Source organism: Hermetia illucens, chromosome 4 (assembly GCF_905115235.1).
Source record: "Hermetia illucens chromosome 4, iHerIll2.2.curated.20191125, whole genome shotgun sequence".
NCBI lineage: Eukaryota > Metazoa > Arthropoda > Insecta > Diptera > Stratiomyidae > Hermetia > Hermetia illucens.
Window position 1 is genome coordinate 79,988,903 of NC_051852.1, and position 15,902 is coordinate 80,004,804.

The window sequence follows — 15,902 nt, forward strand, 5'->3', positions numbered from 1 at the left end:
TTCGCACGATTCCTTCCGCTAATCAAGAAAAGCGATGTGAAGACGTTCCGTGTCTTCAACAAAAAATATACTCTCGAAAACAAATATAAATGAAGAAAACGTAAGATAAGTGTATAAGATCAGGATATCTTCCTCGACTGCTTCTCTTCCCACTTGACACTTCGCCATGTTGCGCGGCAAAGTGCAGCAGGGCGGCCACAACGATAAATTTTCCTTCCGTGGCTGAAACATGACGACTCAAATTTGAATCTCCAAATCACAGTATATCTATCATGTATCAAATACCAGTAGGCCCCGCGAACACAGCTTCAAACTACGAACTGGAATCGCCGCAAATTTGAACTGACAATATACGTCGTTAAAACCAACTTGGAGCCATCTTTAACAAACGTAATACGCAACGATAGTGACCAAGCATCAGCAAGTGGAAAGGCACATTCTTGGTAGAATGCACCGGATTGCATAACGGGTGTTGAAAGAACAACCTGCCTATCGCGTCCAGTTCACAAGGGATTCAATGCTAAATTGAATAATTGACTAAAACAAACCAGTTGGTGACATTTTGGCTGAATAGGGGAAAATAGTTCCCAGTGTCGATTTAGATTGCGTATTTATTTATTCCAATTCGACTGCTCTATGTAGTGAGAATTGATAGAAATTATTTAAAATGCAGCAGTTAAAAGCAGCACCATCTATACCTGCCGGCCGAATTGAGTGGATTACAGATTGACGTTTTAATTTATTGTAACACAGGAAGTGACGTCAGTCAATAGAGGTGCCACCTATGGACCATCCGGTGAAACGTCGTCATGTAGGAGGAAAGGATTTTGAAAATTTGACTAGCCGAAAACATTATATTTGGAAGTAAAGAACAGATGATACATCCAAGTACGTTATTGATTCCTGAAACTGCGAAAATGCAAACCTTCTTTGGGATTCCGGTTTTTCTCCGCTTTGAGGTGAAATAGGGCCATCTATGGTGTCACTGCGAAAGCAACACTTGGTTGGCTGTCAGGCTAAAGCGTTGGTATTCAACTTTAGCTGTCAATGAACTCCGAATCACTACACCCGCAACTGTACCTCTGTGTGCAACGTCAAATCGGTCTGTCGCTCGTTGAGTGTTTGTGTCATGGCGTTTTGAGTCATTATTCGAACTTCTGTCTGTAACTGGAATATAATAAGAGATCAGACCGATCTTATATTAGATAATTAGTTTCGACGCAGTGAGTTCTATTGACCGTTCAAAAGGTGAATAACCGGCAGGATGCTGTCAAATTCACTTAACTAAAACGTCCAGCCGAGTTGCCGACGACGCTGCTCTCTTGCTTCGCTGTGCATTTACAGAACCAAAAAAAAAATGTTTTTAGTTCGGTGCTCTCTGTAAATTAAATTCTGCAATTGTTTTTCGTGTCGTTTTTGCATGGCGGCGGCTTTTCTCTGACTTCACGCGGGTTGGTCGTCTTTGCCGTGAAGGAAGTGCTTAACGGGCGTGCGATTGTGTGACTTGAGTGCGAGTGAAAAAAGAGAAAGAAAAAACGGAAAACAGTGCTTTGTGCGAAAATAAACAAAGAAAAGGCCTTAACGTTGCCGCGGGGAAGGGAAGACTTCAAGGTCTCTTCAGTTCATTCTCTAGAAGGCGAAAAGTTGCCAGCAGGCCAATTGGCAAAGAAGTGACACGAATCCCATGCCCAACATGAACGGCTTGAGTTTATCGGAATTGTGCTGCCTATTTTGCTGCCCACCTTGTCCTGGTCGAATCGCCTCGAAATTGGCGTTCCTGCCGCCCGAACCAACCTACGAACTGAAAGCTGATGAGAGCAGTCCAACGAAATTTTCCTTGGTACTCCACGAACGTGCAGACTGGCAGTTTGGTGAACGCGAGAAAGAGTACTTCGAGTCCTTCTACACAAGATCGTCGCGAGGCAATCGTATCGCCTGTTTGTTTGTCAGATGCAGCTCAAATGCTAGGTAATTGAATTGAATTCTACTCGGCCAGGTCACGATTTACTATGTCTAAGGTGATAATCGGCTTTCCGAACAAATTGCCTGCATGGCTGCTTCCGTGTCCAATTTCCACGAGATCAATACTTCACCTGACCACGGCCTTGTTGGCCTTTAGTAGACTAGACGCGGCCACGATGCAAATTGACAAGCAAAATTCGCTGTCTGGGCCCAGATCTGCAGACGTTACTTGCCCATCGAACTCGGCAACGACCACATGTTGACTAGGAAGCGAACGTAGTCAGCGACAAGTGATTCATAGTCCCGCTCGCTGTGTGTTTGCGCGCAGTGAATGCACTTGGCCCCGTGGTCGACTTACGGCAGTTCCTCTAAAATTTGGCTTATCAGGTCGATTACTCACCCGCCCCAGCAAAGGTGAGGACTTGATTGAAATTCAATAATTCATTATTCATGCGGTTCGAGGAAACCGACGAAGCTCGCATGTGTCACAGTCACAATGGAATTCAGTAAGGTGATAAGCTTTGGCAATTCAGCAGATTTGAATCAACTGTTCTGCTTTGTTTTGCTTCTTAATAAAGCCAGACGGAATGATCCGCGAACAGTTATGATAAGCAGCAATCCAAGTGGGGCGCGAGGGAATTCTACCGATGCAACGATATTTGAGGAGATAACAGGCTGCGCTGCAAGCCGATAGCTAATAATTCGCAACGAGTGTTTCCTAGAAGTCAGTTGTTGTTTGAGATCGACAAATCTGCCCCGGTTTTCAGGTTACTTCATTTAAATTAGGCGGGTGTAATCTTCCGATGAAATAACGGTTTTTGACCTCCTAAATTTCCCCATGTTGCTCTTCTCGGTCGAGCGATCTCACCCTCCAATTTCGGAAATTGAGTAATGCGTAACTTGAATTGTGAACTGAGTCCTTCCATCTGTTTCGGGGTTTCCGACGTTTCCGTCTTGCTTTTTAGTTAACACTTTTGTTGTTCTTCTCAAATCATCTATGCTTCTCTCGACAGGCAGACTAAATATCGCAGATGTCTTTGAGAAAACTTATTGGGGAGCACCAATGGCCACGCAAACTTCATTGACTTGGTTAGGGGATGGAGGATTGGGCTCTTTGTGTTTTGTTTTCATGAATTTCGATAATGGAACTAGCCCCGAAAAATGGCGACCATATTTTAAGTGGAATTATCCACTAGCTTTTTGATAACAAAAGAATCTCTACGTCGGAAATGTCGCAGTCGCACCAATTCTGACAATTTAGAGACTCTACCGCCAGATTAAGTCAATTTGTATAGCTCATAATCTTGTGAGAGTGGGGTAGTCTCTAGGAATTCACTACGGAACTATAAGTGTCCGAAATACATAAAGGAGAAGACACAGATATTTGAAATAATAAAAACTAGCTTTTCCGATTCGCTAGTGTTAAATTATTGGTCTTGCAAATACCGATATTTCGGGAACCACTTGTTCTCTTCATCAGTGCTAACAAGTCTTGTTTGCAAGACCAATAAGTTAACACTAGAGAATAGGAAAAGCAAGTTTTTATTATTTCAAATAATTTAATCGTTAGAAATATCGCGTAATTACACTCAGATAAACAGGTATCAAGTCTCCAAATTGTAAAGAGCCACGGACTTCGAATGCACCCGCGATTTCAAGCAATCGATTCCCGGCTGAGACACCTTTTCTTTTGGTAGACCACAGAACTGAATACCAGAAATCTAAGATGTTTATTGCACGCTTTCTCATAAAAGCCATCTGCTTTTTCAATTATTTTCAGAGATTGTTTTCTACTGAACCTATCTGCCCGTACATATCCTGATATCTTGTAATGTGGTCGCGCCTTTAAGGGGGCTGTTCTGTAAATTACGAATGTCGTATGGTTTCCCAGCTTTCACAGTGGGTGGTTCCACTTTATGTCCCATTTAGTGAGTTACTTCATCACAGCTTTTATGATATGGTGGACTGCGTTTACCGAAACCGCTTCTTTGTTTTAACAAAACCACAGACAGAGTAACACTACCAGTTCAAATTTTCAGTCATTTTGCCTTTCAACAAAATGTGTTATTGGCAGGCATTAACTCCGTTATGTTGAAAAGTACTCATTTAACTAAAAAAGTACTGGGGAATAGATGAACTTCAAATTCGGTACCTTAAGTACTACAAAGGCAACACTGGATGTGAACACAACTAGTCTAATATGTAGTATGTGGACTGATCAATGCAGACCAGACACCCTGAGCCTGCGAAAGCTCCGAGCCGACGGCAGACTTTGGTTAGGGGTAAAGGTTAGTCCAATTAACTTGCAGCATGCCAAAAACGCTTTCCTTTCCCTGGAAGCAGTTGCAGAACTGCCCTTGTATCTTTCTGGTATAAGGGCCACGGGTTCGCTTTAACAAACTATAATGTTGGATCAACAATGGGTGCTAGTATCTTCTACCATGAGGGGTCCCCAATACTGACATCCTGGGTCTTGATATCGAATTTGTTACCAGGTTAATGGTAAGAGCAAAAGCGTCATAGTTGCCTTGGTGTATCTACCCTATGCTTCTTTAAGTCCTTCATCAACGCTGGTGCATTGGAAAAAGTTCAATGAGCTTTTTGGCAATAAAGTACAGCTCACTAGCCAACTAAGGATTACTTTTGTGTTCGAAATCAGGCTGTGAATAACTTGAAAGTGAAAGAGAAACTTTAAAATTGTGCAGAGTTCTAAACGGGATGAGTGGGCCAAGTTGGTTGGAACTATCGCGAACTCCAGAGTTAAGTCGGAGTAGCCTTTCTCGAAAGTACGCCATGGGGTAAAACACGACGCAAAAATGGGAGAGAATTGGGGGTTTCCGCAAACCTTTCAACATGAAAGTGGTTACACTTAAATAAATACGAATGCGAATATATTCGAGACAGTGGATATTTTCATATTTACACATGTGAATACGAATACGGTAGTATTCTCACGTTTCAAAACGTATTCGTATTTAGGAGTACGAATACGAATTCTGTTGGATTAGTATTTTCAAGTGTGAATACGATTTTTTTTTTGTAGTTCGCCTGGATAGCGAAATTTAGCGCCTTAATGATCTGATCACGTTGTACGTATGTATGAGTGGTGGAGTCGTGAGTGGTGGAGTCGGACTTAATATTCAATAAAAAAATTAAAAGGCATTTCAGGTGTAGACAAAAAAGTTTGTATATGTACATTCTTGTACAGGCAGATGTCTGTGTTTGAAGCAAACAGGTGGTTTAATAAGTAACAAACACAATATGTGCATATAAATAATTGCCGCTTACGAAATAAGCACATATAAATATTCAAGTTTTTAAAAAGAGAATAGTCTAGCGCATAGTGGACCCATATATTTGTGCGCATTTCAATTCCTAATTTCGGCTTGCAGCCAACGCGCTTGTAGATATGTATGTAGGAATCGCAAAACAGCCCCTCACGGTACGCATATAGATGATCTGAAACGAAATATTTGGTCGGTTGTAAGTCGAAATGGCGATTTGAGATGCGCACAAATATATATGTCCTCTGTGAGCTAGACTGTTCCCCGTTTAGAAATTTAACCATATACGAGTATGTGGATGATGTATCTGAAAGACCTTGACCTTGTCTGTACACTTTGGGCTTTTGTTCTAAACTGGAACTTGTAAAGTAATCAGCGTGCAATGTAAATTGACTGAATTACCTTGTCCGAAACGTACACTGTACATGTCTTCTGTCCCTGTTGATTGAAGACATTGTTACCAAAACATCGTAAGACAAAGAGCAATTCTGGGTCGGCTATCTTTTATATGCCTCTGGGATCCTATTAAAATTGATGCTCTCAATTTTGTTTTAGGAGTAACATTCATTACATGGGTTGCAAAGGGGAGAAGTGCGGGCGTCCGAAAGGGATCAGTTGCTTCAAGGACCTATTCTTAGAAACAACTCAATCAAAACATCTGAAAAAAATTATGGTCCTTGCACATGGTAACTAGGCCTTAAAATATCCTTCGTTACGATATCTGCTCAAATAAAGCTAATAATAGCATGTATATTATTATATTTTGAAAATTGACTTCGAACTCGCATTACGTTTGTCCTAGGTACAGCAATATAGGTATAGGCCATACTGGAAAGTTTGGTGGAAATGCCAATCGAACCTCATTAATTCGAAATCGAAAGAAGCAACGAAAAGCTTCGAATTCTCTAACATTCAAAGTACGGAAGTTTTGAGTAAGAAATTCAAAGGACCAAGAAAGAAAAAAGAATTATCCAAGTTCTTCTGCATTATTAACAAAGTTATTGCAGAACAAAGTTGCCTCTTTCACATCAAATTACTATTTCCTATGAAACGAAACGGCATTATCACATCGAATTGGATATTGCTTACGTTCAGCGTATATACACTGCAGGCTATATATAAATTGGACCATCGCTCTTTTTTTCGCCGGTCACACAATGCCTTAACTTGTTCGAAGTTGTATTTTTCTAACTGTAAATGACCAGTACGGCTGGTTGCGGTTTTCAATGCTGAGGCTGTCATCATCAATTTAGTTTTGCTCCCGATGATGTGCAGTTCCATATGTTGTGCCGCTTCTCAATCTGAATGAAAGCTTCCTTAAAGGCGTGTCCAATTCTAAAAATGACATCAATACCATCAGGATTCAATAAAGATATAACCGGCAGGAATTTGAATATATTCCCAACTTCCAAGTACATATTTCAAATTGGCATCTATTATTAAGCATTCTCCTAGATGTCTCGACCTACTTTGTATAAATACCTGGACTCTCCTAGTACATGTATGGAGGTCTAACACTCCGCACAGAACCTGCAAGCAGTAGTTTAGTCGTGTGCTTACCAATGGTTCAGAGTAAGTTTTCCTTGGACTAATGACCTCGCGCTTGTTTCCCCTACAGTGAAGGATCCGTCTGTGTATTAGGTAATAAGTTGCTGCTTTAAGCCATATGTCACTACCACGCTTTCTCAGTTTGCGCTGTTACTCCAACGTGTTTCATTTTTATGGTTTTGTTTGTAAAACAAAACATCTGTTCAAATTAAGTTAATAATAGTATATTACCCTATTTTTTTGGGAAAATTGAATAAAACCCCCCTTTAGTTTATCTCAGAGTTATAAAAGTTGGTAGTAGTATAAAATATAATATGAAGCATATTATCTCCAAGTTTGATCAAAATCATGCTATTAGTAACAAAGTTACAGTAGCTCAAATTTGTCTTTACTATGTAAATTTACAACCCGAAGTACTAAATCTGATATGCTAAATGCATATTCTTAACGGGCTACGTACAAATGGGATAGTTCTACACTCAAATATACTCACACAAAAAGCAAACAAAACCTTTCATACCTGAAGCGCCCAGCTTCCGGTTTCCCGACTTGTTTTTTTATTGAAATGAAATCTGGTTGTCATGTTATCTTTCAATATCGAAAATTCTAGGTACCATCTAGAAAGAATATTAATTTTCCTTTGATCTAAACAGCTCCCGGCCATATTCAGAAAAAACTCCGGGAATATTCTTGGGCATGTCCTCATTGCTCCACTGATACTCATGCAAGCCACTCTTTGAAGTTTGTGTAATTCCCTGGCTGTTGTGCTGATTTAATAGGTAATGATTGGCCTGACTTATTACATGGTATATCCAAAGTATCTTCTCTGCTGTGGACTGCGAGTCATCAGGATCCTCTTAGTTTTCCGACATGTGTTTCCAACATGCGGCAGTTTGGTTGGCCTTCCTGACCGCTAAATATGTTGACGCTGATATAGGTTCCGCATTAGAATATTCGCTGATATAGGTTACGCATTAGAATATTAGTTCTAATATACTTGTCTATGACTTTCTCCAAAGTTTTGGTTGCTAAGTAATTTGGTTTGCCATCTGCTCTGGATCAGTTGTATAAAGGTTCCCACTTCCCATTTTACCTTAGCTTCCCAGCATACTCCTTTTACTAGTGTTTCCAGTTCTCCTTTTTCCCCTCCTGTTTCTTGCTGTGTCAGGCAGAATATTGTCGCCTCTCGCCGTGGGGAACGACGCTAAGGAAATAAGTTCTGAGAAGCAGATATAATTTTTCCTCCGCATTCTCGGTAAATGTTTTATCTTCTTTCTTCAGATAGACAAGATATTGTTCCTTCTTTAACCTTTGTATGCCTCTTCGTATAGCCTGGTTACTTCTGTGGTTTGTTCCCTGAAGATGGGCGGTTTTACATCCCTGGTTGCCGCGTTAATATACGCTGTCAGTTCATTTTTGTACTTCGACCAGTCTCCAGTTCTGTTTTGCCCGGTTGAAGAGTTTCTAGACCTCTGTTCTCATTCTGATTAGCTTCCACCAGAATACACCCCTTGATAACTTAACTGTCTTAGTCGGAAAGTTGGTCTGATATGCATGAATGGAGCCTTTCTTGAGGTCTTCTACTCCTGTTTCCATTTCCAGTTCGCTCCTGATATCAACGCCCCTTTGTCGACAAGCCATGTTATTGCTAAGGTGCCTTGCATACGTTGTCCTGGGAATCCTTATTATTCTTTTTATTTCGGAGTAGCCCTCAAAGTCGAATCTGATTATTCCGATCCAACATAGAGGGCTTATACGAAACTGTCCAATGCTTGACCAGGATAGCGCGTCTCTTGGTTACAGTCCGTTACAGATGTTGAATGCGGCTGATAGTGACCCGGTTGCCTTGATCTGACCTCGTACATTGGTCTAGTCAATCTAATTAATTATTGTGTAAAGTTTCAATCATGCTATGCTATCATAGGCAGCCCTGAGACAGATGCAAAGGTGCTATATTAATTTTTGATTGTATTGCAGAAGTTTATCCATCTACTATCAAAGACAACATCTTATATCCGATATTCAACGTCTGTATATGGACGAAATCTTTAAGCGATATCTTTGCTGTAGTGATCAGTGAAATGAGGTTTAACGGAATTTGCTGTTCTGTTCAAAATGTGATTTCAGGAATATACAAATGTTAAAAAATAGATCGTCTCCCTAAAGCCTAGAAACAAGGATTGCCCTCGAGATTGGTTGTTAATTCAGTTCAGTCTCTGTTAGTGCAATTCTCTTCATATTATTATTCGGAAAATTGTAATCTTAGGATGGATTCAAGGGTAAAAATCAGAGCTAACAATTAATAATTAATGTACGTTACTTCTCATTCATCATCTTTGCAACTAATGTCAAATCTAGGACTTGTCTCATAAAGAGCTCATCAAAACCTTTCGTTTGACACCTCACACGGTTATATTGGGAAAATAAAAAGGAAAGTGCATCTCCTCTTCACGTTCCCTTTTTCTTTATTACTAAGAATATATGATAATTATTTCGCATTCTATGGGGAATTGGATTAAAACTGAGAAATTAAAGAATTGAAAATGGAATGTATATTTGTTTAATCGAATTTCGATAGTAGTTAATATGGTTTATTCCAACTACCTAAGGAACGTCCAGTATTGACATTTCACATTTTATTTTGTCCTACAATGTCCTTGCAAATCGATGAAGACATTATATTTCTGATATATAAAACTAGGGCTTTTCTCAATTAGTATGTAAATAATTTCTCAATTATTATCACGAAAATATAACTTCGATATAAATACATCAACACAGTATCGAAAAGCCAGTCAAGAAACAAATTTGCTATAAACCCTTTCGACCTGAGCCAAGGTCACTTAGGCTATTTTTCTATGTACTTCACCCTCTCTTCATGAACTCTCATAAAAAACACACCATTCCCGATGATGAAATAATTCATTCTACCTAGGAATGACCAGACTCAACCTCAAACTAAACATAAAAGAAAATCAATAAAAAACAAGCCATGAAAATATACATAGAATTCATCACTGGGTAGAAATGGAAGATATAATTCGTTGTGTTCCAATTTGAAAGTAACTCGATTTAGGGTAACTTAGTTTTGCGTAATATATATTTTGGAGTGTATGATTTTGTTAGCGAACTCAATGGTGGGAGAGTGCGAGGAGATTATCAAAAACCCAAGGAATGAGGTTTTATATCAATAAATCGAGGCCTAATGATGCTTAACTTTGTGAATAATAAAGAATTGCGGAGAATTGCAGTTGATGAGTAGAGTAGGAGTAGAAACAAAGATTTTAGAGTTCTTCATTTCCTAATACCTAATCCGCTGAGAGGTTTGTTTGTAATGCTACAATGAATGACGTCATTCACAAGATAGTCATTATCACCAAAGGTTTCGGCCCATTAAAAAAAGTTTCTTATGTGCCAAAGTGTTCATTATCGCATAATCAATTCATTCATCAGTTATCCAAGCTAAAAGTGTGTATAAAACCGAATAACCTGCAGCTTTAATTGCATTTTTATTGGTATCTTTGCTACTTCTCCGTTCAAATATTCATTCATTCATCCGCTAAGGAAAGTCAAAGTTGACTACTCTTCTATTAAGCGATGACAGCAAATATCAAAGTAATATTCCAACTGGCTTCTGTAAAATTCATGGCATGAACCCATAACGTCGGCTGCTAATGTTGCTGGTACTCACCTTCAAGCAACTCGATTTCCGATAGGATGAACTTATTGAGTACATTATTAACGGAAAAGCAGTTGGTGCTATCATATCGAGGAATGTTTGCTATTGTATACACTCTGACATTATTACATGTTTGGAAAACCGCGTACTATTTGTAGATGTGCATTGAAGTTGCTGATATCCATGTTGATTACCCAGTGATAACCAACAAAATTGGAGCACTTATGGGGATGGGAAAGCGATGAAACTTAATTACGAAATGCGTAATCAGAGTATCTTATCTAGAAAAAAAGATTGTTTGTAGTCGAATCCAGCGCACAAAATGTAATTAAATACGCGTTATCAATTTATACAACCATCTCATGATAAAATGCGAAAAATAAATATGATGAAGGATATCAAGCTTAGGGTAATTTACTATAAAATTACTTTTTAGGAAGAAATTAATGACTAGAAAAGTCGATATATTCGCCCTCGTCTCCGAAATGCATCATAGAGCCTTAACCACTCCTGCGCGCCATCCTTGCACTTTTCTGAAAATGCACTTCAGTGCCTCCAATATATATAATTGTCATTCACCGTCACCCTTGGATAGGGTATAATGCGTTAACCATGAGACGCTTGCACTCTTCCTCAACTGTCTGCCAAGTACGGGGGGGGGGGGGGTACTCACTGGGGGTCTGGTCTTGGGGGGAGTATGTTATTCTGCATGGCGTAGCTAGCAATGGAATTGTTGTCCTTCCTTTATGTGTGACTTATTCATTGCGTCTTTCGCTTTTTAATCACACCGCCCACAGATAAATGGCTGTGAGCCGACGGAGTTCTCGTTCGAAATTTTATCAAAAATCAGCTCGGCCATCAATGAACTCAAACGGAATAAACCTGCTAGACTTGAATGTCTCTCGGCAGAACTATTCGTCGTGGCTCCTGCAATTTCTGCAGATTTGATATTTCTAGGAATCCGAGACCTTTCCAAAAAGTGGATGAGGATGCTTGTTAAAAAAGGGCACCGATCTTGAGTGTGACTATTAGAGAGGTGTCTGCGTGCTCCTGCTCCCTGCTGTCGGAATATAATCCTGAAACCCATCAGGAACATCTCGAAAGCCTGCTCGATAGAGGAGAGGCTGATTTCCGCTCCGGGTCCTTCTGCATTGACCACATCAACATCCTGTGCACCACTTTGGAACAGTGCGTGGAGTTTAGATTTTCGCTTCTCCTGCTTTCGAGACGGCGTCAACAGAAAGTGTAGCTGGAGTGCTCTATGCAAGAGGCACATTCCGGAAAAAACTAACAGTTATTATCAGAGCGACATATAACGGTGCAAAATGTATCGTACTGCATCGACGTCAAATCTCAGAGGTCTAAGGCGGCTCTCACCGAGCCATGGACCTTGGCCAAATGGCTCTGGATTTGGAAAGAGAATCTAGTAGAATCGGACTGAAGATAAACATCAACAGAAGCATGATTTTCAGCCTGACGAGTCATCCCGCTCTTCCTATCTGCTTTAACAGGCAGAACATCGAAGGCGTTAACCAATTTGTATGTCTACGAAGCGTAATTTCTGCCGACAGTGACATTGAATTTGATGTCGCTCGATACATTGATAGCGCGAGACCCGGCTTCTCTTAAATCTGGAAATGACGCTACCTCAACATCGAGATCAAGTTTGAGACTATTCTCTGCTAATGTTCTTTCTGTATGACTATGTGGGAGTAGCAAATAAAAAATGACCCCATTATTACTCAACAGCTCTGAGCCTTTGTGAACACTTGTCTGCGTCATATCATTGGATGTCACAGGTTTAGGACCTTATTCCATCCACCTTCAACTGCTCGTGGTCGTGGCTGAAGAGTCGACCGTTAACGTCCCTCACGACCATTGAACGATTCGCAACCACATGGAAGTTCTTTCGTGATGTTCGTTTCTGGCCACTCGAAACCTAAACTGACCTTGTGGCAGTTTTTGTACTACGAAAAAGTTTCCTTCTTCCGGGTATCGACAGTCTTTGCTAGTACGTAACACCGCCCCATAGAGATGCTCCCTTTTCTTGATCGGAATATCGCAGTCAATATCTTGTCTGTTACCGGTTTCCGTAACATGATGGAATACTTCGTGCATTCACTAATCCAACATCGGATCTACGCTTGTCTTCGGCAGACTTTTCAAGGCACAATACTACTGGTGGAAGAGGAGTGTTCCCTGGAGTTCCACCATTTCATCTTAGTTATTGCATGAATATACAGTCTGCACTACTGGGAATAGCAGGAGTCGTGGGGGATATATTGAATAAATGTAATTAGAGATTTGAAGGTTGCCAGCCCACAAATCTCTATCAGTTATAGTCACATTTAACGATAAGCAGAGAACATTTTGAATGAATTTTAAATCTGAAACTCATAGAGGGTATCACAACTTCACGTTTGAGGTTCACCTTACCTACTATACATCTCGAGACGCCTAGATATTACATGGCCGTGACGATTCCCTCGTCTTTACTAAAAACGGATTATCTCGTTTAAATTGAAGGTTTCGCCATCTAAAAAAGTTGTAGATATGGAAGAGAATGAAATTGAGCCCTTTCTTTTGAAAAATTGAAATTATTATCAAAACCCACCAATAGTAAAAATTTCTTCACCTAAAGAATTTAGAACATCGCTTTCTAAATATTTCCTTCTGAACTAGCCAGTTTTCCGAGTATTTTAATCGTAAATGGAAGACCTAATTTTTACACTTGCCTTTTTTTATTTTTTTTCCACAGATTTACAATATTATTTTCACATGGAAACGCAGTCGATTTGGGGCAAATGACAAGTTTTTTTGTTGGCTTAGGCCAGCGAATAAATTGCAATATATTCAGCTATGATTACTCAGGATATGGAGTTAGTACAGGTAAACCAACAGAAAAAAACCTTTACGCGGATATAGATGCAGCATGGCAAGCATTACGAACTCGATATGGAATTAGCCCGGAAAATATAATATTGTATGGACAGAGTATTGGTACAGTACCAACAGTGGATCTAGCTAGTAGGTATGAAGTCGGTGCAGTTATACTTCACTCACCATTAATGTCAGGAATGAGAGTTGCCTTCCCCGCGACCAAACGTACATGGTTTTTCGACGCATTCCCCAGGTAACTGGATGCTGTCTGTTTGGCAACTAGATGTCTTTTAAACTTGTAAACTTTTTTTAAGCAGCATTGATAAGGTTCCAAAAGTGACATCACCGGTACTTGTTATTCACGGCACAGAAGATGAAGTAATCGACTTCCAACATGGATTAACAATTTACGAAATGTGTCCTCGCGCAGTTGAACCTCTGTGGGTAGAAGGAGCGGGCCACAACGATGTGGAGATGTATGGACAGTATTTAGATCGGCTTAAGCAATTTGTTTCCGTAGAACTAGTCAACTGACACAAAGCCGACAAAACAAATAGCGTAAATAGTGTTCAAGAGGCTGTTTCAGGTGAGATTGAAAAAAGTAGACAACCATTCATACATGAAAATACTCTAAAATATGATTTTCCAGGAGAAGATGTTTTAGACGATGTCGACGATGATGTTTCCATCACTTTAAGTTCAACCACCACAAACAATTCTACAACTGATAAGTTACTATAGCATCAAATGCCTGGTGTTAGCCATGCTTTCGCACTCCCACCAACCGCATTGCAATCGAGCAGCAACCTCCGGTTGTCCATGGAGTGTGCAAGCATGAAAGCTACACCAGGCAAACAGTTAAAACTTGATTCTTCTAAAAATTCATCAGTAACGGAAAAAAGTCAACGAGATAAGTCAAAAGTGCAGTTGGCAGAACAATCAAATACAACAGAATTTGCAGAAAACAAGCCAAAGTCATCGTCGTCTGGAGTGAGTGGTGGAAAAGTATGTAAGACTCGACCTTCGGTTCTCTCGTCATGTAGTCAACACAGTCAACCGCCCGAATACAGTAGTGCAGTATCAAAGCAAAAGACTCTTCACACTTGTACCTCATGTTCCTCAACTGAAGTTATCGAAGTAAATATTAAGTTAATGTCGTGCCAGAATTGCCAAAATGTCGTTATTGATGAATTGAACTACGACAATCAACCGGTAGATAAGAATGATGAAAGTAGGGAAAAGAGGAAAAATTCAAACTCTTCCAATGCTAGTACCTCCGGTGGAGTTGGTTTGAATTTCTACCATCAGCAACTAATGGTGATTACTAAAAAATTGAAAAACATGTACAAAAATCGAATTCACTCGTCTTACGCGGATGATCAACAAGATCGGCCGCAAAACAGTGGCAAAGTCCAGTCGTCCATTCCGCCTACAGAACCAATCGTGGAACCGGCCGGCATATTTGCCTCTGCACACGGACCCTCTACCAGTAACATGGTATCTTCTGTTGATAAAAGGCGGGTACGTAGTGTTGCGTCCCAGAATACGTCGGTCAAATTTAGCAATTCTATTTGCAACAACCACTGCTATAGCAACAATCTTCCCACTGATGATCGCGATGGTTCAACAAGTAAGACTAGTTCGATAAGTACTCTACCTTTTAAATCAAGTAGTAATTATAATAGTAATGTAGTCAACAAAGACGCATTAATTTTAAGGATATGTGATTTAGATGATAAATTAAAACCTATGCGGAATGATAGCAGCATGCCTGTGAATAAGACAACATGTATTAACGGTAACAAAGTCGAGGGAAATACATCGTCCGTCAAGACTCTAAAAAATGGCAATGTCGATTTTGAAGGTAATAAGAAAGTGTCGCCAAAGTTGGCGCAGGCTTCCCAACGGAACAATCGAAAAATAGTCATAATCTCAAACGAATACAAAAATAAATCAGAAAAAAATGATGTTTACATTAGAGATCGTAAGGAGCTCATTAAACTGTTCCAGCAAAAGAAATCAAAATCTTTGGACTTGCTGCCACCGTCCAAGCACTCAAATAAGTTTAGTTCACGAAAGAAGACTCAAGATCAAGTATTTTCGTCCCAATCCGTAATGAATCTTCCGAACCAGGAGTCAGTTGATGAAATTAAAAATGCAAACAGTTGTAGTGATGACGACGGCCCCTATGAAAGCATCAATTCTGTAGAACTTATTTTCATTTCAGACGAGTTTCTAAACAAAGCTGTAAAGCACGATCTGAAAATTTTGAAAAGTAAACAGACTGCTACAGAAAATTCAATGCGATCGACATCATCCCTAAAAAAGAAAGTACGAACCCTTGAGGCTACCACTTCTCCAATAAAAACATTAAAACCTGAAGACTGTTGCGTTGATAATCCACAAACGCCATCGCCCATTTCACCAGATAATTATCAAATAACTTCACAACGGGCGGCCGCCAGTCGTCCATCACTAACAGGCAGTAAGAAACTTATCGTCATATCAGAAGACTTCAAGCGGAAATCGCTAGAAAATAACGTTGTAAT

The 15,902-nt window shown here is 39.9% G+C and overlaps 1 protein-coding gene across 2 annotated transcripts; it reads left to right on the forward strand.

The window, feature by feature from the left end:
- Positions 1-1,063: 1,063 nt before the first annotated feature.
- On the forward strand, positions 1,064-14,139 carry LOC119653585 (alpha/beta hydrolase domain-containing protein 17B-like). Of its 2 annotated transcripts, XM_038058334.1 has the most exons (4): positions 1,065-1,968; positions 13,232-13,606; positions 13,671-13,939; positions 14,003-14,139. In XM_038058334.1, the coding sequence occupies exons 1-3, from the start codon at positions 1,685-1,687 to the stop codon at positions 13,885-13,887; spliced, it is 876 nt and encodes a 291-aa protein (XP_037914262.1). In that variant the 5' UTR covers positions 1,065-1,684; the 3' UTR covers positions 13,888-13,939; positions 14,003-14,139. The 2 variants fall into 2 exon arrangements, with proteins under 2 accessions (XP_037914261.1, XP_037914262.1); XM_038058333.1 differs by lacking the exon at positions 14,003-14,139 and having other exon boundaries at positions 1,064-1,968; positions 13,671-13,887.
- The last annotated feature ends 1,763 nt before the right edge of the window (positions 14,140-15,902 follow it).

Coding starts and splice junctions, on each gene's coding strand:
- LOC119653585 (XM_038058333.1), top strand. CDS start 1,685: ATGCCCAACATGAACGGCTTGAGTTTATCGGAATTGTGCTGCCTATTT. Junction 1,969..13,231: donor AGATGCAGCTCAAATGCTAG/GTAATTGAATTG, acceptor TTTTTTCCACAG/ATTTACAATATTATTTTCAC. Junction 13,607..13,670: donor TTTTTCGACGCATTCCCCAG/GTAACTGGATGC, acceptor TTTTTTAAGCAG/CATTGATAAGGTTCCAAAAG.